We start from the raw sequence: 27,726 nt of genomic DNA on the forward strand, positions 1-27,726 counted from the left end.
TTGCTCATAAAGTTGGAATAAAATATTTTTTACCTCTTTCCATGAAATGATTGTGACAATGTGATTTATTTCATTTCACCTGGGTAATTGGGACACATGATGTAATCATTGCACCTGGTTATTATTACTAATAATAATTGTTGCTGGGCAGGTAGCGTATGATGGGTTATCAGAGATGTCTTGCTGAAAACTCCTGCTGCAGCTGGAGTTATGAAAGTGGACGTGGTGGTGGTAAACAGAACAGTGAAGTCGCAGGCTGTAAAACTGAAACTATGAGCTAACGTGCTAAATAACAAAGTAGAACTGAGGCGAACTGCAGAGCCAGTTGATACTTTCATAATGAGAGACCCATTTCACATAAACTCATTTGACAAATTGTTAATATAAAAATTGGTGCAGCTTTAAGATAAAAAATGACCTTTGTTTAGGAAGTAAAAGTAAATTGACATTATACTTTCACCAAAATAACGTGGGGAGAAAATTAACTTTGACATTGTTTCCAAAATTCTAATGATCAATGAATGATAACACACATCTCACAATCATATTTTTACACATTTATTTTGATACACAACTAATTAAACTTACAGTATATTTTGAGAATAACATTCAATATGCTTAAAACAAAATCATAGAAAAAAATCTGCATGTTATAAAGCTTGCATATTCCATTATGTTTTGTTTTTTTAATTTGCATTTAATAAGTAGAAGCACTTTTAGACTTCTGAGCTTGTTAGGTTCATTTAAAAAGAATTTGGCAAACACCCTTTTTTTGAATGTCATGCTCTTGCAAGCTGCAGTAACATTTTTTTTTTTTTTTTTTAAGTAAGTGCAAAGATCCATTTGGATTTATGTGTGACAAACAGGAGGTGGCATTGCCTTCTTTGTTTTATGTACATTTTATAGCTTGTGAGTCAACATTCAGTATTTTCAAAGAAAAAAAAGATTGAAAAAGTCTCTCAGCTTGAGTGGATATATTTACATAAATTTTGTTTCCTTAATTTTTGGACAAATTATGTCCTCTATCAAATGTTTATATTTTGAGGCCACTGACTTCAGCTGTGAGAAGCCTCTTTTCGTGATAGCCTAAAACAAAAGTTAATTTCTGTCAGTAGTCTAATAACAAGTTATTTTTTCAAACATGTAAGTAGGTTTCATTTCCCTGACATCACCTAAACACAGGTCCCTTTCCACTAAATGGATAAAAAGAGCTTCTATCTACTTTGCCACTTAAAGTACCTCTGAACTAATAGGGTATCTAACTGGGAATTTTTCTATTCATATACATCTGTCTAAAAAGGTGTTTGCTATATCCAGTCCTGAAGAGTTCACCTCCTAAAACAACCACTTCTATTTTTTTACTGTATGCAATATAATCTATAGCACCTACAGTACCATTTTCCACTATACAACTACACTCTAAGGACTGTGATCTCAGCTCTTATAATTAAAGGTTTGTGCTTTCAAGACATTCCCTGTATGAAAAAAGCAAGGGGGTGTGATACCTTATCACGGCCAGAGGGAGGCACTGTGGGTCCATCAGAACCCAGAAGGCAACATCCTGTATATTATCAGAGGACATGAGGACATGAGGTAAGTGGCAACCAACACTGTTACAACCTCAGTTGCCCCAAATGAGAACAAAACAAAACTTGTAATATGATCTTTCTCTCAGGTCCTGGTTCATTGATTTGTGTATAAAACTATTAACAGGGGATATTAAACAAAAATCTATACATCCAAATTGAACATATTAGGTTTAAATTTTTTCCACCCTCAGGAATGTCTGCTGGATTTTCAGGAGGATAACCAGCTACTTTGTACAATTTCCAACATGCTCCTCCTCATTCTCTCTGAAATGCGAGTGTTTCTGAAAGTCTGAGAGGCCATGAGGACAGGTAATAGGCCATTGAGAAATAGTTAAGACACCCTAAGAAACTCAAAGGATCTCAACACTACTTGGCCCAGCTCTTATTTGTGACAAAAAAAACTATGTAGGAATTGATATTTACCAGTTCAAAAACTCTGTTCTGGTGCGTCCTTTTCCCTTCACAAATGTATCTTTTTAGTGGAAGACGTTCGATTGCTGGAGGGGCAATAAGGCACAGACCCTCACAAGCTCAAGTCGATGATGATGTGCTCAAAGATCTGTGTGTTTCCCTTGAAGCTAGAGGCAAAGATGAAGTCCCTGCGGTCAGTGGAAACCACAGTGAAGGAGCGTGGTGCCTGGATGTACACCTCCTTGAAGCGGTCAAAGAGTTTGTTCTCATCGTCCCACAGGTAGATCTGTGAGAAGGTGTAGTCACTTCCCAAGGCCAGGTAGTAACGTTCTTTGAAGTAGAATGGCTGCAGAATCATGGAGCCTCTTGACGGTAAGGCCTGGATCTCTGCAAACTGTTTGGCACCCCAATGCAGAACTTTGGAGTCTCCAATATAGCGAGTCATAGCCAGGTAGAGCTCCCCCTTGATGCGGAAGTGCTTCACAGCTACTACATCCTCCATGTTGGGGATCTCACCCTGCAGGACAAACTTCTGGTTGTTCCGGCTCCACTGGTAGATCACGGGCACCTGTGAGCGGCTTGCCAAGATAAGGTGGGCCTTACCATCCAAGTCTAAGAACTCTGCATCTGTGTCGCGGTACCACTCATGCAACGACTGGTATGAATAAAAGCCCTTATCGTTCCATTTGTAGAGGGTGGACAGGCCTGCTTTCGAGCTGTCAGCGATCACAAAAAAACTGTCAGAGCCAATCTGGAAAGCCTCTATGTCGTTTGGCTTGGAAATCTTGGACACCTCAATGTCCTGGAACTTGCTGAACCTGCTTTGGTCCTCGTCAAACCTGTAGATGTGGGAACCACCGAAGAGCTGAGCCACGATGACAAACACTTGGTTCTGTATGACAACTGACTTGCACCCCACAATGGACTGACCTAAAAGGTAGTGAAAATGAAATAAATTAGACTGACAACATGAGTGTAAAACTCAACCAGAGTATTCTGAGACAGTTTGTTAAGGCATTGACATACCTGTGATATTATCATAAGTCCTGAAGTTCATTTCTATGTGGTCCCACTGGAAAACCATACAGCTCTCTATGCTGGGAGCAGCAATAGCCACATAGACATCATCCTTATAACTGAATGTGTCAACAGACAGAGACTCGGATGCCACGGACTGGTGGAGGACGAAATCTGTGAAAAGGGCATCCAGAATAAAATTTTCCCACAAATTAACAAGCTCTTAAAAGCCAAAATTGGCCACATTAAAAGGATAAACATAGAAAACAACACTTCTGCCCTTTCTGTAGACTATATACTGCGTACCATGTAAGTGAAGGGTTAGTTGGCAGATACTGATGCCAGTTAGAGACTGGACACTAGAGACAATGCCAGCTGGCCAAAGTGTTTCTCACCCGTTGAGATGCACTCATTGTGCAGGCTGGTCATATCATTGAGCCGCTTGTCCTTCAGGTCCTCTGGTCCAACACACATGACATCCGACACTGTGGCATTGGTGTTCTTCAGCCACATCATCAGCCACTTTGCACGGCAGTCACACTCAAAGGCATTGCCTCGCAGGTCCCTGCATAAGGGGAGAACTGTATGTCATTGCTGAGAAACAAAGTAAAAGTGAAGAAGAATAAAAAGGAGGAGAAATAAACTTTACGTTGGACACAGGACCAATTCTCGAGACAATAGAGGACGTTACTCTATGGATCTCACTGAACTGAGAGACAAACTTACAGCTCTATGAGTGAGTCTAGGTCATTGAAGAGGTCCCTGGGCAAGGCTTTAATGTTGTTGTTTGCCAAAGACCTAGAAACAGCAGCAAAAGATCAATACAACAAAAACTACCTATGTAAGATAATCATTATTCCTTGTCAAGTAAATGGGCGAAGACAAGATTTACATAAATAAGTCACAGTAATATTTAAATATCTGAATAACTAAAATAAAATTGTATCATTCTTCTGTATATAATGTTCAACATTGATAGCTGTAATCTTAATAAAACCGAACTATTTAGCATGTGTCACAGTTACTCAATATTAAAATTCACTTTAAGCAGATTAAGTATTATATTTACAATCATTTGAAACATACAAGTGAGTCAAATCCCTGAGTCCTCTGAAGGCATATTTGGATGCAGTCTCTATCTTATTACTCTCAATGAACCTGTGGAAGATAAAAAGAAAATACTGTGAATTTTGTGATCAGTTTAGAGTATATCACATCTATAGCATCAAAGAACTCATTGTGTATAATTGATAATGCACTTGGGATATTATAAGTTATAAGTTATAGTATAAATCTTCAATAATGTTGCTTGTAACTAATCTTTTGTTGCCTCAAGTAGTCACACACATACTGAACACAATAAGCACCTGTTTCTGTCAATGAAGAGAGAAAGTGATCAAGTCACATCCTTCTTTCCTGTGGCATTCACGTCTCAGGAAGAAACATTTAGACTTTTATGAAAATTATACTGATTCTGGTGAGCTTTGTGCAGTTTTAGACAAGTAACTTTAAACAACAATTTCACTTCAATCAGGCTTGGGGATTGTAACAAACTAATAAATACATCTGTAGTTGTACTGATACAGATTTGTAATACGTTTTCTATAAATTTGATGTTGACAAATGACTGAAGATTTTGTACTGGGGAGAAAAAACTAAAACCACTAGAGGGCGTACAGTCTATACTTTCCTGTCTCATTCACTCTGAAAGACTAACATCCAACCACATAACCTCATGCCCATAACAACATTATTAGTATACTGCTATGTTATGTCGGATTAAAGTGTGCAGTTTTACCCAGCTACAGATAATTAGTTCATAGTGCACATGTGTGTGTATCCAATATATGTAATTATTATAGTAATTCAATGAATGTCTTTGCATTAAAAAAAAAAACAAAACAATAACAGAACTTACAGGTACTCCAGATGTGAAAGGCCTGTGAATGCATCATCCCTTATAGTTGTTAGCGAGTTAGAATTCAAAAGCCTGTAATGAATAATGAAGATCAGATGAAATTTCTCAGATTGTGATTTAGCTTGCTTAACAACAACACAATCAAATGAGCAGACAACACACAGTCAACTCCAAATGCTCTCAGCCCAGTTATTAATGCTGACACTGATGAAATCAAGACTGGACACAAAGTAACTATACCACATAATGATTCTTTTGACCTCTATCACCATTTCAGCACACTGTTAAGAAAAACACATCTTATCACACAAACGCACAAGAACAAAGAAGTCACAGAGGTTGTAAACCACAGTTAATTATATTGTTACTTAGTTTGAACGCCTATACAGCTCTTATTTCATGAAAATGGTCCATTTCATCATAAGGAATGGTGTGAAGCTACCAAAAAAACCAAACAAACACTAAATTGTAACAGAAACAGCACACAGAAAACAAGACGTAATTCATCAAGTGTGTCATCACTTTCGTTAAGTGCTCTATATCTGCCACGCCTTTGTTTGTGCTGACATCCCAGACTGACGGCCTCTGTTAAGTACAGTACGGTATGGGACTTCACTGAAAGCTCAAAACTGGATTTTCATTATTCATTTGCAGGTGTCCAATGCTTTATCATAAGTATAATCATCAAATAATCCAATCCTTAAAGGCTGTCCCTGCTAATAGCTTTAACACGCACTAAACAGACTCAAAAGGTGCATTACTGTGTCTGTATTACAACAGAAAGTTAGTCACAGTGCTTCAATAGCAAACAAGCCTTAATTAATTTGTGATATTATATGCCAACACTAGTTAATTCTTTATTTGTAATGAGTGTTTTGTTGTGTGTATTACAGCTTTAGATGGCTGTACACAAACTGATGCATTCATCATCTGAAACACCCACATTAAAAGGTGCATTTAATCTTCCAAAGTCACCAATTTGAAATAAGTTTCAAACTCAATTTGCCTCCATATTTTCGTTTTGAAAGGAGCTAGCAGTAGCTACAAGTAAAGGGTGGCCCGTGAAATCTTGTCATAGAGAGGTTTTACAGGCAGTTGGGGTATCCTTACAGTAGCTGGAGAGATGGCATGTGACTAAACATAGCCTCTTTGACCTCAGTGAAAGTTCCATTGACGATACTCCTGAAAGGAAGAAGCAGAAATGATAAACATGAAGCCACCACAGGAAATAAAATGCAGTGAAGTGATTAACGGGAGAAGGCAGGACTGCATTGCCTTTCTGCCTTAGCTCTTATTAAGATGGTGTACATTATGAAATACAGCAAGGGACAGCAGGAATCAAACTATAAGCCAATATTGCAGCATTTTATACACACACTGTTTAAGGATATCTTGTTTAGTGAAAAGATCACAGGGGGAGGCTACTCACAAAGAATTGATTTCGTTGGGGGATATCCTTGGGACATAAGAGGACCCTACGCAAATGATAGACTCCTTGGAACAGCTGCATGTTGAAGGACATCGGAAACCCTTCTTCAAATGACCCGGTTGAGACAGGCAGCACAGCGACACAGAAAGCAATGCCCAAATCTTGAGAGTTGGCAGCATCTTCCTTGTCGGGCTTGCATGTGTGATGTTCGCTGAGAGCACCGATCGAGGCAGATGGCACCGCGCGTTTCCACCCTGCACCATGAAATGCTGCACTGGCTCCCTGACATCAGCAAATCAGCTGCAGCTCCCCTCCGTCCACTTTCATTATTTATTAAGCCACAGCTCCAGCTCCAGTTTAACTGTTGGTTAAACAACCAACAACCATACATGGCACAAAAAATGAAATAAAAAATAGGGCATTATGAAGCTGCTTCAGGTTACAACAGCCGATCTGCTAACCTGTACGTTTCATAGATTTAGAGTTAATGTTACATTTAAAAAAAAGCGCTTAAAAGCATGCAAACGAACATAGGTGGCATTTATCCACATATAGTTTAATATACCAGCAGATGTGGCGCATGTAGTGAAATTGCAGATTTGAAAAATACATGTGAAATGACCTCAGTTATATGTTTCTTAACATGTCAAAATTGGCAACAAAATGTAAATGTGTTTCGTTATTTCTAGCTGCGTTTTACATTGTGGGTTTGTCCAAAAGATTTATTATCAAACACATGACATAAAAGTCCCTCGACTCGAGCCAAGCACTTTGAGACGTGATATATTGTTACACAGGTAATTTTCACATACAGTCAGCTGTACAGTACTGAACCCCTCCTCCACACTGAAGCTCTCTGAGGCGCATAACTGCAGCACCATGGACAGCGCCTCTGAGCCGGTCCACGCAGAGCTGCTCTGCTGATACATCCTTTAAAACTAAATACAATAGCAGTCTGAGTGGTTACATATGTAGTCTGTATATACAGTGAAGCCTACAGTATGTTTACAGTATATGTGCAGTGCACCTGCATCAAACTGCTACAAGTGTAAATTTAGACCTATTATTCAAGACATAACTTTTGTTTCATATGTCCTTTATTTTGGTTTTAACAAGATATTTTCCAATCATTTTTCATTCAATCTAAATAAACTTCATGTTTTTATTTTATTGCATTTATTGGCATTTATCAGGGTTTCAAACATCAAGAATAAAGCTGGTATTGATTATTTCCATGTATCTTGTCAATATGGTGCTATACTCTCCAGTTTTTCTTTTTGTTTGTATTTCAGCCAATTTTCCATCCTTCCATCCCTATTTACAAATTTATCTATTAGAAATATATGAATTTGTTGTTAATTTGATGGTTAAATTGCGACTGGACATCTTAAATATTTCATCCAAATAAAATGAACTTTCAAGTGTATTCGAATTTTTAAAAAAGAATGAACGGTGGATACAGGGAGGTTAAATCCTTGTATTTCATTGGCTGTTCCTTCTCTGAACATGCATTGTGTTTCAAAGTTATTATAGGAGTAAATCACTTACTGTTAACACTCAGCAAAGACATTTTTCTTTTTCTAAATTGGAGCATTTTCAAGTGTAATTCTGTTACATATGGGTCCACATATATACTATTAATATAATTCAAAAGCTAAAGAAGGCAACTTTGCTGCTTTGATATTGTCAGTAGGTGGTTTGGTAAACTGTGGTCGTTTTGGTACCAGGTTGCTCATTCGTGGCACTCGCACTCCATCATCGCTGAACTTTAGCTGGCAGCTGCTGAGAGCCCAGGAGTGAAGGGCCATTTGTCAAGCAGCAACATCCCTGGGGTACTTAGACTTATGATTGAGTGTGTGGAGTGCAGATTCAGGAGGAATATTTTTTTAAAGGCAGTCTATTTTGGTGAGGAGGACTGATGGTAAACAATCACTTAAGGTAAACAAAGAGACGGCAAGAATCTTTAACCATTCAAACATTGAGAAAAGACTTCAACTATCAAACTGATTACGTGATTGCATAAAAAAAACACAATGTAATGTCTTGTGCAAGTTTCTCAGTGGTATAGCCATTTTCTGATTTACACACTGCAGCAGATTTGATCAATAGAGAGGGGTCCTTTAAAACAGTCCAGCAGAATAATGGGCCTGGCTCTCTATCCTCACAGCATCTCTGCTACATCAGCAAAAGAGGCGGAAACATAGAAAACTGGTGACAGGGAATGGAGAGAGAAAGACAAAAAGCAAATCAAGTTTTTAGGACACCAAAACACTTTCTTAATATTACGTGTTCCTGTAAACCACATGTACTGTTGCACATAGAGCAAATAATTTCTTATTCTGACTGAAGACTGAACATTAAGCTCTTTTCTGAAAGCCACCTCGGCTTTTCAGAAAGCTGCCCTGTACGAGCTCTGTGACAGTGCACAGTGTTTTCCTATATTTATACTCTGTTAATGGCTCAGTACAGCTTGGGAACAGTGTGCTGATACAGCAATCTTATCAATCTGACTCCAGCCCACTTTCAAAGGCTGCCAGGAAGATTGGTTCTGCTGTTGTTATTGCTACATACGTATTCCAACCTGCATGACATGTGCTGATTGTATTCACTGCTATACCCATCGTACATGGGCCCAGCACAGATGCAGCAACTGTGACAGTCTGTACTTCCAGTTTCAACACACGATTGTTTCCACTCCAAAACACGCAGCAGCATCTACTTCACATGGCCCAAGATTTTCATAAAGGCAATCAACCTTGATAATATGCAGCAGATGAAGGGGAAGGCACAGGGAGAACTTGGACAGTGCAGTATCGAGATATAGATTAGTCATCAGTCAGAGAGGCTTTAGTAATAGTCTATTTTTGTGCCTCGGAGCACTATCTTCCCTGCTTCCTAATGACTGAGACCGGAGAGCAGCGGGAAGAGACACAGGATATTAAAAAAAAAAAAACAAAAAAAACCAAACCTCTGAAATGTGCAAATATGGAGGAGACTTGTTTGATTAAAGATCAATTCCCCTGAAATGTAAGTTCATCCTACATTGTTAAACGTAAAATACAGTACAGCAGTTAAATACATATCTGTTAATGTTACATACAGTATAGGCTCTTACTTAGACTAATAATGAATATTTCCTTCACTCAATACAATAGAGATCTATGTTTGGTGTACTTCATTGATTATCTGTTACTTGCTATCTGTTACCAAGCCTGAAAATAAACAAGCTAATCCAATACACAGGGTTCAGATGGAGTTAATGGCTCAACATCGCTTGTATCACATTACAATACACAGCAGAAGACATAGAACAACATACTGCAGTTGGAAAAGCTTAATGTATTCCCAAAACAGAATGCTGATAAAGTATGCACAGACTGTTTTCCATTAGCAAAGAAAAAAAGAGGCATCTCAGTTCATTTCAAAATGAAGGACTGGCTAGTTTATAGAATATTTCATCCAATAACTGCAATGTGGAGGTTTTAGATGGCTTTAATTAAGACATGATGCACAGTAAAGACCATTTTAAATGAGAGATACATAATCTATTTTGAGTCCAAAATCCATAATAAATTAAAGCATTAGGTCTAACTTTAGATCAGTGGCATATAACCATGTGCTCCCGAGATGCATTTGTGTGCAGAGTATGTCCTTACAATTTCTACTCATTAGCACACCTTCACAGAGGAGGGAATTAATCAGTGACATCAGCGTGTCTTTTTTGTCTGAAACGAACACCTGCACACCATTTCATCGGAAGCCACACACACACACACACACACACACACACACACACACACACACACACACACACACACACACACACACTTTGAATCAGAAGACATAAGCGCAGGCAGCAGAGGGAAGTACAAATCACTTTGTGTACTTTGGTTGTTTTTGGTTGTTGAAATGTTCTTATTTTAGTTGCATCATTCTCCTGCGGTGTCCTCCTGGCTCGACGGAGGCGCTTGGGAACAACTTTTAGCCACATTTAACTCTTTCTTCAGAGTCTTCAGGCACTTGTCAAGGCGTTTGATGCACAGTGTAACGTCTTCCCGAGTGATGCCCACAGCTGAGGCAGCATTGAGGTAGGGACTGGGGTATGCCTCCGAGTGTGACATAAAGCCGCGGAACGTGTGTCCGCTTATGGTCTGCTCCTTGCCCAGCGGTATTACCCTAGGAGCATGGATGAAAAACAAGAATGATGTAGCTTGGTAATTATTTAACCTGACAGGCAACAACTACCGTTAATTTTTTTTAATGCAGGATTTTTAAATTTCTTTTTACGACCTGGCCAAAACTTCACTTAGGCAATGACAAGCAAGTACTGTTACTCATTTAATCAACTCTGCTCATTTTATTAAAAGATGTGGTAGTAAGAATATTCACCAGGGAAGTCAAATGAGCTTAACATTTGTATTACTTACTCAATATTACAATGCAGACTAAGCATCATCAAACTTACTGTTTAACTCAGAAAATGTCACTTTCAAAACAAGCAGCCCCCATCCCCCATCACTCTGTCTGACTGTAACAGTTTACTGTATTAAGTCTTGGAGATAATCTGTTCTCAGTTATACAGAAGATGCTACTGTAAATGTTGCAATACAATGTATGTTATATTACAAATACTGCATGTTGAATCTGTAAAATTAAACCTGTAATAACTGATTTTTTCAGCAACTTGAGGGCAGCGAAAACAACCTATCAACACAACACTGACACACCATCATCTTTTAAGTTAATATGGTAACTATCAAACCACTTAACATTTCTTTGGAGTCATGTTTCTGAGCACCCGGTGAATGCTATTTCCAATATCCTGTCACCTTTTAGTTCTGTTTTGATCTCCACCAACTCCTGAGGGAAATATCTGGCTCTTTAGCTGCTAAATGCTCCACTATGTTCACCAGCTAACATTGTCAGTCTGTTGATTGGTGCTGGCCACGTAGCGTGCATTTTTATTATAGGAGCGGCGAGTGTGGCCCAAAACTGTTGTGTGCTGGAGAACCCAAAACAACGACCTCGAAGACACGATAAAGTGTTGCAGTGCTGCAGAGTTGGGTGTTAATTCTCTGTGTGCTCATCACAATGAAAAAAACGTTTTCAGACACAAATGTGATGGGATCCACTGTTAATATTCATTATTGATTACAGCAGCTTCAAAGAGCAAGTTTCTTTAATGAAGCTCATTCTTGGCTGTCTTGATTGGTATCTGATCCGGCCTGATAACCATAGGCAGGTAGCATGTGACAGTTCTGCCAAAGACTTTGAAAACATATATTAGTTGTGTCAAACAAGTTTCCAAGAACCTTACGAGAAAGGTAGCTTCAGGAGAGGAAGGAAGGAAAGGAAGGAAGGCTTCATTTAGCAAAGTACTGTACATTTCCCAAACTTACCAGTTTTTAAAAAGCAGATAGTAGAGACCTGAGGCAGTGCTGCATTATCAACATACTGCAACTCTGAAAGTGAAACTCTAAAGTGAAAACTGGTAAACTTTTAAACTGTAGTCGATTTCAAAGAGTCAAACTCTGCAACACCTATGCTTCTGAAATCTGGCAGGGTTTCACCACTGTCAGCACAGTTTACACTCACTTTAATTTGAAATCAATTACTGGCCAGCAATTAGGACTATGTGTATGTGAGAGACTGTTTTGGTGGAGACATGCATTGTAATAAGATATAGATCTCTGTTAATGTTTTTCTGGATAAGGGGATAGCTTACAGCTGATGTGAGGAACGCCAGCTCCCTCTCACAGTGCTCACAGTCAGAACTGAGGATACTTAACTTAATGAGAGTGTAAATATAAAGATTAATGTGCGTCATTGAAGCATAAACTTTAGAAGTCAACGCCTCTCATTTCGTATGCTGTGTTGAGACACAAGGATAAAAGACGTTAGCAGGCGCTACACCCTGACCTTGGAAAAATGCTCATTTGGAAGAAAGCAAGGGAGGAAGGTGGAAGTGTGGAGGAATTTCTTTGATGCATTAATTATGCAATTGAGCCATGAGTGCATTTGAATCTTAACAACGCCAAACAATCACGATAGAATGACCCAAATAAATCATTTATTCTGGATATCTAAAATATTTATACGGGCTCCCACGCTTGGTCAAAAACTACTGAAGGGAAAAACAGAGAAACAAATGACGGTAAACTTGAAATTTGGTATTCATGCGGCCATGAGTGACTGAAGCGGAGGGCAACAGTGAAGAATTGATAAATCCTCCTCCCTACTGCTAAGAAACAGCCCTAGTGGTGGGATGGGAGCGAGAACATGGCTCGTCAGTGCTGCATTACAGTTTGTGCCTGTTGTGGAGATGACATAGCTCTGTGGATGGTAATGGAAAAATCCTGTTAAATTAGGAGGCAGGCCTGATTGGGTGGGCTGTGTAATCATCTAAAGTACTTTCTGCTCCATCATATTCAGCAGATCCATCTGCCTGATTGCTGATTTCCACTGGCCATTTTATTTGGCAGCACAGGCTCGTCCCCTTGTTTTTGAGGACACCAACAAACCCTATTTAGACTTGCAGTGTCTTTTCAAGCTTCGTCCCTACCCACAACACACACACACACACACACACACACACACACACACACACACACACAGACACACACGTTCTTCCTCCCCTCCCCTTTTTTTCCCCAATTTGCAGGCCAGATCGTGGCGATGGCCTTTTAAAGTTTTCATACCTGGCTCCAGACACTTGCCGGGTGAACAACATGGAGCCCAGCTGTGTCACTGCCTTGTCGCTCTCAGCCTGGAGACCATCCAGAGACATGGCTAGAAGAAAGATGAAAGATGACACACCCAACAAACACACACACAATTATTTCACTAAAAATGTATAATAATAAGCTTTTCTGAATTCATTTTAACCAAGGTAACAGTCAGTTTAATTTGGTCGGCTGTCAATGGCATCATATCCACTTCGCACATGCAGCAGTGTCGGGGTTGTCTGTCAGAAGTGGCCTAAATTGACCTTTACCCAGTTTGAAGCCACATTCTTATGATACACTTTTCAAATCTTGTATTTTTTTCAAGATGACGGATTTTCGTCATCAGACGTCTGGATCTTAAGTTTTTACTTCACATGTTTTAATCACATGGTCCATTTGTTTTGGAGGAGGAAACCTCTGCTCCTGGTAAAAAACTCCTGAACGATTAACACTGAAGGAATTCTAGGTGAAGACAACAAATCCCATGATCCCACACTACTTCACGATGTCATTAAATTTCATCTTTTATTATTGTTTTTGTTCAGAGACCCCTAGCAGCAGAAAATGCCATTTGTGCATTTAAAGAAATGTAGGAATATAACCTTCACTGCTCAAAGAAACCCAAAATAAATCTAAATATATGGACAAACTATACAGTCTGTGGCGTGTAACCAGTGCATCGAGCTTACCCAGTGAAATGGGGTTATGTGGGGTGTGAAGCAATCTCTCCCCGTGTGCAGAAGCCAGACTCTTCAACTCCTGAGCAAGGAATAAATAAATCTCCTGCAGGCCAGGCAGACAGAAAAAAAAAACAAAAAAACACATGAAGCGGGAACAAGGGCCATACAAAAGAACTATAAATAGTAGCACACTGCTTTAACACACTGTCACAGCCTTATTTTAGCAGCAGCAGCCTTGGTTTTATTGCTAATCGAGCAGATCTACCCACAAGCCGGCCGCTCAATGTCCAACCCCCCCCATTTCCCACCAAACTTCCTCTCCATCCCTGGCCACGATCTTTGCTCACATCACACATCCATTCCTAGGATCAATTACAGAGGCAGGAGAGGATGAACACATGCTTTTAACCTAAGATTTTAGCATCCGCATGTTTTCAAATATGCTGACAAAGAGTGTTTAGCTCAGAGGATCAAAGCAGTGTGTGAAAGGCTGAACAAGGACGATGGGGTTTTGAACACAGACCAGGCTGGGAGGGGAAGCTGCACAACAACAAATCGCAGTGTCTTTGTTGCTGGCTACTGGCGCCAGATTCCCCAGTGAAGCATCGCACATTAAAGGATCTGCTCTCTGCAACACTGGCTGTGTGTGTGTGTGTGTGTGTGTGTGTGTGTGTGTGTGTGTGTGTGTGTGTGTGTGTAAGCGTACTCTGCTGACTCATACTTTCCTAATTCTAAAGCATCAAGAAGGAAAATATTTTCTCTGTCATGAATCAAACACAAACAGCCTTTCGATGATGTCAAGTGTCTCTAAGTGTTCGTTGTTCTCTAATAACAATGGACGACTTTCTTATCCTTAGAGGAGGGGTGCTCGTGGTGGGGAGTGTGCATGGCTGCGACTCTGCAGACAATAAGTGTGTGTGTGTGTGTGTGTACCAAAAACACACATCAGCTGTTGGTTCTTTTCAGCATCTAGACATTTGCTAAAATGCACGAGGCTGTAAATGAACCTCCGCAGATGAAATGTTTGAATTATTTAAACCCAGGAGATTTATTTGACCCAAGGAGGGATGTGAGAAAATCACTCAGTTCTCCACACACCATGAAAAAACAGGTCCTGTACATTAATTATGCATAATGTAGACCAAGAGAAATCAATAAGCCTTGATGGCGCCGGGTCATTCGAGAGGCCAGAGGAATTTCCTAGATGTATATTTCTGCTATGGAGTCAATTTTACACTCACAGCATTTTGTGTATTGTACACCATCCCGTAATAGTATCATCTTTAGATATGATTACTGCAGGTCGAGTTTAATTTGTGATTACTGTACATTTCCATTTGAGGTTATTTGCACAAAAAAATATCTTCTCTAGCTTCTTAAAAAAAAAAGTCACTTATTTCTGAGTCTTCCCAAGGTCTGAGCATCACGAGAAACAGATATAGTCTAGCACATTTACAGTACATTTATGGCACAGCGGTTCGGAGGTGTGAGAATGCTGCAGTGCCTCCCATTTAAAGAGGGGGATGCTGCATTGTGAGCAACTGTGCTTTAAAGCAGGGAGTCACCAGGGGATGTTTTCTGAAACTTCTGGATCAATTTTATCTTGCTATAGCATACTCCTCCCTCTACAAAGCTCATTGCTTGTTCAAGCTGACAGTCTCACTCCTCTTCAGTCAGACTGCAGGTAAAGCAAAACTCTCACACACACACACACACACACACACACACACACACACACACACACACACACACGATCCTGCAATTCAATCCAACTTATGTAAGCTGTTCTTTGCCGTCTTCAGGGGAAACATGTTGCCACAGCACGCACAGAGCGGTATTCAGAATGATTCTAATGCATGACTGACATTGCCGCAGTGTTTTTATACCAATCTACATTGATCTAATCAAACCATCTGAGAGGATCCAGCAGATATCACACCCTACCTCAAGTATGTCTTGCACTATACTTAGCCTTATAAAATGATGTGTGCATGTTCTCACCTTTCTTTCTGACAGGAGTTTCTTATAGCCGCTGGCTCCCAGAGTGAGAAGGGTGATAAGGACATCAAGGGAGGGTGAGGCCGACGCTCGACCTGGACACAGAAGGCCAAGAAGTGACTTTGTCAAGCAGTTACAGAAACTAGACACAGTCTGCGATGTGCAAACCTAATTATAGGTTTAAAAACCCACTCCTCACATTCACTTTTTAACAACAATACAATACGAATCATAGGCTGTGAAGGTGAAGCATCTTGTATATGTCTAGGGCAGACCAGGTATCAGTTTTCTCTGACTGTGTGTATGCTAGAGTATTGGAGAGAGTCAAAAACTGGCATTAGACTCTAAGTTTTGTTTACTCCTTTTTTGAGCAGATGGATCTATTTCTTGATTTAAAGCACAACTGTAATGTTATTTTATATTTTTGATTGTTGTCAAAAGCCAAAGTCTAATATAGTGTATTCTAATGTGCCACAGAGCTTTAAATCACATCAGTGAACCACACTGTTGCCCTGTGTGACATGCTTCTTCAGAACGACGAACAAGACAAACATAAGCACTGTACTTTACTGGGCTTTGGTGCTGAAAGCAACAGACAGGGAAGGGAAGCCAGAGAGTGCTTACAGATATTTGTTGACAATAATTTAAATATAGAATATCACCAGCTTCAACTTCATAATTTTAGACCATAATATATACATGAAAAGTCTTCCATACAGATAAATGTTTCTAATCCTGAAGGTATAAAAATCCTTCTAGTATCATTGCTTATTGAAAACACAAAAAAAGATAATAAATGGGAAGAATATGGCAGTATTGTTAATACTTTTATCATACATCATTGTTATTAATTTATTCAATGAATTGTGCCATACCCCCAAAATTCATCACATTTTAAAATTGTAACATAAATGTAAAACTGTGAAATCTAGTCACAAAGAGGTGTGTCCTTAATACGATGTAATACACCAGTAAAGACAGATATACACAGTATATGTGTATTTAATCATACATACTTATGCACACATCCAAATCTGTATAAACAAATGCAAAAATGTTTTACACCAACACTCACTACTCACCTGGGTACATCTGGCTTATCTCCTGTATGAAGGACTCATCAAAACCTGCGATTATGGCGCCACCTACTGGAACCATAAAGTTCTTGTCCAAGCTCTGTACAAAGGCATCGATTCTTCCGACACGAGCCCCCTGATCAAAGACAGTCGAGGAAAGATTTCACTGACCTCCACAACTGTCACCAGTGATTGAAGTACATTTGATGACAGTGAAGGTGCTTCTACCTGATTTATTTGTTATATTCAGAGGTGAGCTCCAGTTCAACCTGCTGTATTCCGTTAGCTCAGGTATTCTGCTGCTTCAAAAATACAAATGAGAGGTACATACCTGCTGTATAAGGTGCATGCATTTGGACGACTGAACGCCGTATGCATTGTTTACTATGTGGGGAATGTTATATTTGGCACATAGAGTGGCCAGCTCCTCCAGCCTGCAAGAGAAGATACTGGACTTTCAGAAATGAACAAAATTAAAAAAGCTTACATTATTTGAAAAAAAAAAAAGAGGCACCTGTGAGTGATTTAAATATGTGTAATCCTATTGTGACACCTTGAAAAGCCTAAGAGCATGACTGAAAGCTTAAATGACCTGTCTGGGACTCGCGGGGCAAAGCAGGAAGTTGTTGAATGGACACACAGGATGTTCTCTGCTCCGAGCTCCTCCATCTTGCGCTCGACTGCTTCCAAGTCCGTCCGCAGCTCGTCGCCTTCAAGGATGTTCTCCACCACCACCGGTTCAAAGCCTGATAAAACAGTCGAATGTGAGCGCTCAGGTGGGAGTGTGTGTGTGTTTTCACCCTTTCAGAGTTTTTTTGAAATTCTCCCAACAATATTGACGCTCTATCTGCTGCCATATTTCAAACACCAGTGTAGCCTGTGAACAGGACGTAAGGGCAACATGACATTGGGTATTAAAGTCAAATCATCACCTGCTGTGATCATGGCTTTGAAACAGGACTTCTGGTCGATGCGAGGCCAAATGATGTAGCGAGCCTTGGGCCTCCGATGACGAAGGGTCAGGAAGCACAGAGTCAAGCTCATTCCTGTTGCCATGGGAACTACAAAGCAGCTTGCCACACTCCGCACACCTGATACCCAGAAGAAACACAACATGCTTATTTTTTCCCCCCATTTACACCTGCAAGTAAAGAGCCCACGTGAGGAGTAATAGTCAGCCTGTGGAAACATCTGGATTTTGTCTTCTTTGAAGAAAATAACCCTGGTGATGTCATCTGTGTTATTTCTGCTTGGACCTAAGACTTCTGTATCACAAACTGGAGATGGAAATTAGGTTTGTAAGGAGCAGAAATTTATGAAACAGGTAGGGCCTCATGAATGATTTAATTGCATTGTGGGAAATGTAGGATCCTGTGGTTTTGATCTTTAATTTTTGTCTCTTTTGAATCCCCAAACTTTCTGGAAGTGTAATATTAAATTGCTGCAATGGGCTTTTGAAATTTCAATTTTTCAAAGCACATCTTTCTTCAACAGTTCATATTTAGCACAAATATTAAACATTATTGCACAGTTTAATAGTCTTTGTTTAGCTGCTAAGACATACACACCTGCTAGCTTTAAGATGTCCAAGACGACTGAGTTGGTCAGCTTGTTTAACAGACTGGATCCTGCAGCTTTGGGCTGAATAGCAGCAATGTCACCTGATCGACCTATGCCATGGATCAACCTACACAAAGCAGCTGAATGTCACAACAGGAACCATGAAACAACTTCCTAAACTTTGTGATGTGGATAAGAATGAGTATATGTTTAGGTTACATTTCTTTAATTTCTTTAGTAAGAAAATTTTATACTTTAATTTGTTTATGTTCAAACACATATCGGCTGACATACATCATTACCAGTTGTTTTTTGTTTTTTTTTTAAATATCAATATCTCAAATATTAACATCTAACCATCAAATTTAGTGATTGCCGAGCTTTAATTTTGGATGCCTTATAAAGTATTGAAATATAAAAATACTAATGATATGAATGATATATTTTTTTTTTTAATTTGGAGCCAAATATAATTAAGCTGATATAAAACACGCACCTGTAATGTCGTCTTGCCACAAGGCTGGATGCCACCCGGCCTTCCCTCTCCCCCACTCCACAGTTGCCGAGGAAGTTATTGCTGTCCATCACAGCCAGTTCATTCAGGAAGAGCTCTATGGTGCTCTCACTCCACCCTTCCTCCGGACACTTACCCTGCAACACACATAAGGTGAAATGTGGATGTGTGTGCAGCGACCTTGAGTAAGCCCAATGTCAGCGGTTGACTTTACCTGCTCCAGTAAGTGTCTGATGAGCTGCTCATGGCTACGACGCGCCTGAGAACCCTGTCGAATGTAGGAGGGTGACACTATCTTCTCACTCAGGGTGAAGTTTTCACTGTTCATCTCTGTCAAACACAGAGAATCCTGTTAACATTAGCTGATAATTTTCATATACTTTTGGCACATATTTAACCAAAAATACCTTTATTGCTTAAGTATGGTTTTTATCAACATGACAATGCGTTCAGTGAACTTCAGTGGCCTCCCCAGTCACCAGATCTGACTCCAGTAACTCTGAGATGTGGTTGAACAGGAGATCGGCATCTGGAGAAATGATGTGATGTGAATCTCTTAATGATTATTCTAGTGGCTTTCATGTTTCATGTTGGTACTGAATGTTGTTTTTGTATACACATATATATATATTTACATACAGGCACACTGTTGTATATAGTCATAGTTTGGGTTCATCATGTGTAAAGACACCCTGATGAGGGCAAGTGTGCTGATACACATTGGTGCATCCAGTGTCCAAAATAATCATGTTCATGAAACAGATCAACACAGCTGCGGGGAAATAGAAATGTACACTTAGCCTATATTTTTGAACTACTTCATTGCAAATGGATGTTTTGTAACTCTATGTTTTGTTTCATATCTTGTGCTGCTATCTTGGTCAGGACACTCCTGTAAAATGTTTAATCTCAGCAAAGCCCTCTCCTGGATAAATCAAGTCATATATAATGTTGCTTGTTCTTCTGTCACCTGCCAAGTTTTAGTTTTCTGTCTGCTGCTGCATCTTCACAGCGGAGCATCAAAGAGAAGCACATACGAGCAGTGTTAAACTTCCTTTTCCCAGCCACAGAAACTGTAAATCAAACGCTGCTATATGAAGTTACAGGAAGCATGGTTTCAGTTTGATACACTCATGTTGTTTACCTTGGGGACGAGGCTGCTAGCGGCTCTGCTAAGCTAATGTTTTCATGCGAAGAACACGACCGTGCAGTTGTAAGGGGACAGTTTTAACATGTCTTCTTACCTTTCCCTTTCAAACCCTCGTGTTTGAAACTGTCGAACCGACTCCAGACTATGACCAAGCGTGAAGGAGCAGCAGGAGCAGACACAGGAGCAGGAGGAAGCTCAGCGAACACACTACGTCACGGAGTCACATGACCTATGAGCGTGGATCATGTGACCAGAGTTCAAGTTAATAGTGTTTCACAGAGTGAGCCAGTCAACTTGAAATTCAATAAAAAAATTCAATTAATAGTTTTAAGAAAAAAAAATATAAAAAAAAAGAAAGGAAGAAAAAACATTTTAATGAAAATTATTTTATTGCTAAAAACCCTTAGTTGAACTTACTTATTAAGCTGATATATTGGTACATTGGCAGTTTTTATTTATCTGTATTTTTTCACCAGAAAGCAATGGCATGAATAAATAAATAAATAAATAAATTCCACATAAAAAATCTTCAAATATAGTAATGTTTTGAGGATCTATTGGCAGAGGACTGAAAGAAAAAAACAGAGGCATACACAAATTAATTAGCTCATTTTTTTGAACAGTTTTCTTTTTGCATAAATAGTTTTGTGAATGAAATGTTAAAATTAATAAACACACAATGGCACTTGATTGGAAATCCACATATCTATACACACTATACTGATACAATATTTAAGCCTCTGGAAATAATTTCACAAAACAGACGTTTCATTTCAGCTTTTGAATCATATTTATTAGCAGCGGGGCTACATTACAAACAGGGTTGATACTAGTGGCACCAGCAATAATGTGCTTCCATATTGTGGCTTTACAGGGGCAAAGAGGTGGTGGAGGTATAAATATAGGTTAACTTAAGTAAAAGTGTAAAAGTAGCAGACACACACACACACACACACACACACACACACACACACACACTCAAACTAAAATATTAGAAATGTAAATCCTAAAGAAGCAACATAAATAAATAGTTACTATACCCAACATACTAAACTTAAAGTATTGATAGTACAAACATTATGCAGAATGGCCACTTTCGGTGATACATAGTGTTACATTACTTTATAAACGTATCATATGTTTCAAAAGATTTTTTTTTTAGAAAAAAAGAAAAGAAACGCCAGCTGTCAAATCCAACATTTCTCCCTGACATGTACAGGAGTAAAAAGTAGCATAAAAAGGAAACACAGCACCTCAATACCTCAAATTTGTCCTGTATTATAGTACTTGAGTAATTGTACTTAGTTACTTTCCACCACTGGATAAGAGGTTGGCTACAGAGTATTTTCAACAAGTTGACATTTTGCCCCACTTTGTTATCATTATGCTACTACCAACATATGACATTTGTGCACTCAAATAAGATTCTTTGGGAAAATGGGGCTGGGCAACATGGCTGAAATGTGTTCACATCAACATATTTGGCTGGAAATACAATTATTAAGAACTATTAATTTAGATAATATCATTTTATAACAGTATCATATCATCATGATATGATTCACTAGCACCATTCAACTGTGAATAGGTTACTGTAAATTGAATTGGTGTCAAACCTTATGAGATAACATTAGAAAAAAAAAAAGGACACAGATACAAAACCATGCATTTGTTGGGTTGCCTAACTTTTAAAATACCAAGTTAGTAATTGCTTTAACTTTAACTCTGTAGCCCAGAGCCGAAGTAATAAAACTTAAACTTGTTTGTCACACAGGCAGAGTGTTGAACCTTTTATTTTAAACTGTTAGATTTAGCATAAACACACATGGACATGGTTTATAATGACCAATATGCAAGAAAAAATGAAACCGAAACACTAAAGACATCAAAATTTGTGGAATATTTCTCAGTGTAAACAAGCACAGTTTTAATCCACGGAGAGTTTGGAAATATCTTGAGGGGTTTTGCAGCGAAGGGGAGAGAAAGATGACAATTTGATGGCATAGCAGGGCTCTCAACACAACAGCTATGCCAACATCTTGCCTTCCTTCCTGGACCCATGTTCCAATACGGATGTTTGGGTGGTTTCCCATTCATAAATTTAGGTTGATCTTCAACAAGGGGTGAAAAAAAATCCGAATACGGCTCTTCACACTGAGGACATGTAAAGAGTCGTAAAAACTGGAAGCATCGAGCCAAATAGACGCACGTTGATCCAGAGGGTTTGTCCTTAGCTGAGCTTATTAAAAAAAAAAAACTTCAAAAACACACACACTGTAATGTTTCAAACAACAATATAAGGTTTGGATAGTCCCAAAACAGAAAAGCCTCATCAGTTAGGTATAAAAAAGAAGAAGTGGGAGAGCGCAGGTATGGCCTCACAGAGAGGGTTTCACCTTACAGGAGGGCCAAAATGCAGAAGCACCGAGAGAAGCGAGCACATCCACTGACTGATGGTAGAATAATAGTAGGCCTGCTCCCTACCGCCTGCCTTAGCCCTACATGTTGATCATCACATCTACCTGTTGAGGTGTGTGAGACAAAGATTCTCATATCCAGCTCTCTCTCGGTCGTTGTCCCAGATCCATGTGTCTTGGCATCAGGCGTCAGCAGAATAAAAGTAGGCTGAGGGTGGAGGAGATAAGTCTGCTTTCCACCGCCCACTTCTGTGCTGGCAGTGTCAGTGCATGACTATCGTACTTTACACTACAGTAGGTGTGTTTCGGGGGTTGGCTGGCCAGCTGCAGCGCGGCTTCCTCCTGTACCTTTGGGCGCTGACGAGGAATCCCATTGGCCTAATTTGAAGTGGGCCACCCTTTCCGAGGGGAAAGATTGATGAATTGAAAAAAACATTTTTTTCTTTTTCTTTTTTTTTTTTTTCAAAGCAGGAACTTAGATAGAAATATAAGTTAACATAGGAATTCATTAAAATGATCAGTAAAGGAAATGTTGTCGAATTACAAACAAAAAATGTTATTTGAAAAATAATGTTATATTCTATCAAATCAGCCATCTTCTGTTTTTATTGCCAAAAAGACACTGTTCTCACACAGTTGGTCTCTATAAGTGACGTCCATGAAGCCAAATTGTAAAGTCCCAGTTTACCAGAACTGTGACTTGCTGATCCACAAATTAAACTATGACTCCAGGATCTGGTTCATTAATGAGTCACAGAGAATGATTCAAAATCCGTCTAGACCAGAAAGTGGTGGCTATCCAGGACAGGAAACATCATTTTATGGGAGAAGTCTTTACGACCCTTAACTATTAGTAGCTCTTCCATGAAAACAGTGTGTAGATGTTCAGTGCCAGTCATTGTCTGTAAGATACATTTGACCCCCCCCCCCATGGAAGACTGTCACTGGATTACAGCTGTTGTATATAACTAATGCATGATGGTGGACGGTCACCAGTTGAAAGAAAGAACATGTGTCCTTCCACCAGGGGAAGGAAGCAATTTCACCCTGTATGAGGTTTGAGGCAGTAGAATATTTCCAATTTATGCAACTTTATAATTCTACTTCACAACATTTCAGAGAGAAATACTGCACTTTGTACTCTTATCCATTTATCTGACAGCTTTAGTTTGTAGTTACTTTTCAAAAAAATGTAATCTTGGCTTGCAAAATCTTCCAAAAAAATGAATTAATTGGGGCCTTTTGTCATGTTTCAGTTGTCTGTGAGCTCCACATTTTCCCCTAAACCTCTCATATTTATTTATTCATTTAAATAACACTGATAAGTTCGAATTTGTAAATATACCAAAAAAAAGAGGAAGAAGAAAAAGGAAACTGAATTCATTTCTTTTCCTCCATTAAGTATTTCATGACCCTTCAGATTTATTTTGTGACCCTTAGAAGGGAGCACAGTCCCTTGATTAGGAATCACTGTGCTCAACTTATTAAATATAAAGTAGTTAAAACTCCACCATCGACCAGCTCCAACATATAAATGCTACTCAGGCATCTAATAATGTCCTAAAACATAATATATCAGTCACCGGGGCCATTTTTTCCACAGAATGATTCGTTTTACTTGTGATACCTGAACTACGCTGAGAAGACACAATCCAGCTTAATTTTTGTCTTAAAACATCAACGAAACACTGCGGTGATGTAAAGATGTAATACACATATCAAATAACTAGAGTAGACATTCAGTGAATTCATTCATGAATTTAAGCTGATGAAAAAGACATATATTTTTCTTTTCAAACAATTTGACAATCCTCAAATTGACATGAACACATTTGGCTCTGATGACTCACTTCCTAAGGTGTCGACACTGGCCACACCTGTCAACTCCCACAGAGCAAATACGTTAAAGCGAAGAAAACAATTACAGGACCTGACAGGGTTAATGTTTCCATTACGTACAGTAAAGCATTTGTTTATCATGGTAACCACACTGTAAACAGAAAATAAGGGCCTGTAATCAATGTGAAGAAGTTTAACTTGGTCTTCGTTCAAACAGCTAGGCCCATTATGAGGACACTCCTTTCTCTGAGCAGTCAGCAGGAAAGATGGAAACTGTAGTCAAGCGACATATACCGCCGGGGTAATCATTAAAAATAAACCAATACTTATCTATTAAATCTGTCAAACCAAGCTATAGAATTTATGCCATCACTAAAAAAAACCCAGCTCGGCATGTCACCACAGATCCGCCTTACATGGAGCTGTGTGCTACTTAATTGTGCCATACAGTATAGTGTGGTTTCATTTTTCAATCATGTTACCATAGCACTAAATATACATTTGAAACTTTGCCTAATAATACGCCGAGCTCTCTGAACTCACTGACAAAAAGAAAATAGATACAAATCAAAATTGAAGTTGATATAAAAAGGCATACGCAGCAGAGATGTAATAAAGTGATTGAATCAACAACATGCAAGTGACAAACACAAGAGACACTTACTGTAAACTGCTGAAGGAATCCTTTTGTTTTCAGGCGCTTGTGACTTTGCTACAGGGCAAAGGTGTGCCTGATTGCGTGTGGGTGTCAAAAGTATGACATTTGCAAACCCATGAACTCCTTTTTAATTTTCCTAATGTAAAAGATGACATATGACCTATAATCATGATAATGTTATAACTTTTTATATCTCATATTTGTTTCATGTTTATTTTCATAAGGGACAAGTATAAACCATTGCCACATACCGCAACATTTATAGTCTACACTCGTTGGCACTGCCTGTTCCTAAACTGGCTTCTGCACAAATACACATAACTCAGCCCGGGAATACACACCAAACAGGTTGCACCAAACACACACAACTCCACAGGAACACACACACAAAGCAGCACTAAACACAAACACTGATGCCATAAAATTACCATAAAACTCATTGACAGGCACCGGCTCACTCATGATCGCACACGATTGGTTCGTCTTTAAAAGTTTTTTTCAACATGTCCCAGTCAGGATCCAGTTTTATTACAGTGGGCAAGGAGGTTCTACATAACGATCCACTGATCAGATGTGTGTTTTATCCTGAAGTCTTTTTTTGGCTGAAGACAAGATTTTTGGGGATACTGCACTGAATTTTATTTCACAGGTTCTGACTGTTCAAAAAAAAAAAAAACCACAGCCTAATCCATGTCAGCTTGTACGACTGTTGTTGCGCATCGCTTTGCCTTGCATGACCTTTGGTAAGCATTTTTAGCCTAAGGTGAGAGTATTGTGATTAACTTTTGATGAACACTATCCAGAGCCAAAAATCAAGTGATGATAATGATGAATGTGAAAATGTTGTCTAAAAGATCTGTTCAGAAAGGTTTGGACAGATTGCTGTTCTTTCTCCTTATTTGGTTTTATTCCACTGTCTCTGACTCAGTAGCTAAATCGTCACAATGACATATCAATGCTTGTCAACTTGCATGGTTATTATTGTAGGTCATTTTCTCTGCGCTGCAAACCAAAACCCTTTTCTCAGACGCTTCTCCAGCTGAATCACACGGCCACATGTGCAGCAGTTACTTTTCAGATCAACACTGACCCTCTTGTGAGTCATCATTTGGTCTCAGGTCCACTGAGGCCCCTCTTTTTTAAGAGTCATGAAAATAACTCCCCACATGAATCCTCCAAAAACAGCTAAACAGAGCAGTTTTGGTGATGACTCGCCTGAGTCTGAGATATTTTTTGAAACTATCCTCTCACTCTGTAGCCAAAGTCTGCCTCAGACAAGCTTCCCTGCCACCACACTTGTAACAGGATTGAGTGAGTGTGCAGGATTTGGCCAGGAGCCTCCTCTGAGATGTTTTTTGCTGAGTCAAAGCACACCCTGTAACAGCAAGCGGATGAAGTCACTGAGCAAAGTCTGGCCGATAGTAAGCTGACTTGCTGAACAAGCCACCCTCGGTGCTACTAACCTTGCCCTCAGAACCATGTGGAGTTTATTCACTGCTGGCAGATGAGCTAGTAAGTGAGTGGGCCTGTTATAAAATGTGAGCTGGATGAGGGAAAATCCCCACAGACTCTGGTGACACTGGCATTGACTCACAAATTTAAAACAATCGTCTTCTGAATCAATATACATGAACTCACTTGACTATTAGAAGTGATTTAACTTCCCAGCAGTTCTCCACTTTCACAATATGCTATGATTATCAGAATGCAATGTTACCAAGTATATAACAAGTTGTAGGACAGGATTCTGAAAACAAAACATCCCCTCTTACTAAATTCACTTGAACTGACCTCATCAGTTTGCGCCAGAAGTGCAAACCAGAAATGTCTCTCGTATCTAATAATCTCTCTCTCTCTGTGTATACTGTACAATTCAGTGATGTTTGGGGGGGCAAAGGATGAAAAAGTATCAAAAGACAATAACATGATTATGAATTTCAGGTAACTCCTAGTAACTTATGCTGGAAACCACTATTGCAAGTACAAATGGCTGCAGCAAGACAACGTCTTAAAGGATCTTAATTTAAAAGGAAGGAAATGTAAAATAGTTATTTAACTGTTATAAAAATGAAGCATTTAAACACTTCTGTCTAAAACAGAAATGAAAATTTCTATTAAATGTTTTAATTTTTGTTTTGTTCAGTGAACATTCACCGCTGACATTTCTTCATTTTTTGCACTTAATGTTTATTTAAATATGGCTGTATCACCGCTGTCATTTATGTTTCTCAGATAAAAAATATTTTAAAGGAAAGGCCTTGTTATAGTTCATACTAATTATACACACATTTTCTTATTGAGACTAATCTGCCAAGAGCAGATGAAGCAGCTGAAATGTACAGTTATAAGTGAACCAAAATGTCACAGATGAAAATCCAATAATAGTCGACAAGATCACTGAATATAATATCTGAATATCACACATCTTATATAAAGACAGAACAGAAACACAAGCTGCTATTAGAGCTGAAAAGTCACCAGAGGTCACAAAAGGTACTGAAGGTACAGTAAAAGTAAAAGTGAAGAAGTATCGGCAAAATGTACTTCAAGTAGTAGAAGTAACAGTGTCCATTATGCAGAATGGCCCTTTTCATAGTGTTATGTTTTTATATATTATGTAATTGTTTTAGTATCACTGAAGCAGCATTTCATTTACTGTTTTTTCTTTAGCTTAATCTGTAACAATGAATCATAGTTTCTACACACACACACACACACACACACACACACACACACACACACACA

General features: G+C 39.0%; 3 protein-coding genes across 5 annotated transcripts in view; all 3 read right to left on the reverse strand.

The window, feature by feature from the left end:
* Nucleotides 1-544: 544 nt before the first annotated feature.
* On the reverse strand, nt 545-9,712 carry LOC111649888 (leucine-rich repeat LGI family member 2-like). The gene is made up of 8 exons (XM_023399577.2): nt 6,365-9,712; nt 6,046-6,117; nt 4,936-5,007; nt 4,104-4,175; nt 3,744-3,815; nt 3,413-3,582; nt 3,027-3,191; nt 545-2,930 (listed from the first exon to the last, which is right to left on the reverse strand). Exons 1-8 carry the CDS (start codon nt 6,625-6,627, stop codon nt 2,113-2,115), a joined length of 1,704 nt encoding a protein of 567 aa, XP_023255345.1. The 5' UTR covers nt 6,628-9,712; the 3' UTR covers nt 545-2,112.
* Nucleotides 9,713-9,840: 128 nt separating this feature from the next.
* sepsecs (Sep (O-phosphoserine) tRNA:Sec (selenocysteine) tRNA synthase) lies at nt 9,841-20,285 on the reverse strand. Of its 3 annotated transcripts, XM_023399581.2 has the most exons (13): nt 20,162-20,275; nt 19,325-19,446; nt 19,132-19,247; nt 18,900-19,054; nt 18,412-18,530; nt 17,776-17,934; nt 17,436-17,589; nt 17,175-17,277; nt 16,850-16,979; nt 15,771-15,862; nt 13,779-13,872; nt 13,063-13,153; nt 9,841-10,540 (listed from the first exon to the last, which is right to left on the reverse strand). In XM_023399581.2, exons 3-13 carry the CDS (start codon nt 19,243-19,245, stop codon nt 10,294-10,296), a joined length of 1,458 nt encoding a protein of 485 aa, XP_023255349.1. In that variant the 5' UTR covers nt 19,246-19,247; nt 19,325-19,446; nt 20,162-20,275; the 3' UTR covers nt 9,841-10,293. The 3 variants fall into 3 exon arrangements, with proteins under 3 accessions (XP_023255349.1, XP_023255350.1, XP_023255348.1); XM_023399582.2 differs by lacking the exon at nt 19,325-19,446 and having other exon boundaries at nt 13,779-13,848; nt 20,162-20,285; XM_023399580.2 differs by lacking the exon at nt 19,325-19,446 and having other exon boundaries at nt 20,162-20,285.
* Nucleotides 19,367-27,726, reverse strand: part of LOC111649892 (sodium/potassium/calcium exchanger 2-like) — a 56,530-nt gene continuing 48,170 nt past the window's right edge. The window contains exons 11-12 of the mRNA XM_087172121.1: nt 20,162-20,274; nt 19,367-19,446 (exon numbers count right to left, since the gene is read on the reverse strand). Of these exons, the coding sequence (XP_087028247.1) occupies nt 19,367-19,446; nt 20,162-20,274 (193 nt within the window). The remainder of the gene's footprint in view (nt 19,447-20,161; nt 20,275-27,726) is intronic.

The sequence above is a fragment of the Seriola lalandi genome, unplaced genomic scaffold (assembly GCF_002814215.2).
Source record: "Seriola lalandi dorsalis isolate HSWRI2012SDOR001 ecotype SW California unplaced genomic scaffold, Sedor1 jcf7180002052086, whole genome shotgun sequence".
Classification (NCBI taxonomy): Eukaryota; Metazoa; Chordata; class Actinopteri; order Carangiformes; family Carangidae; genus Seriola; species Seriola lalandi.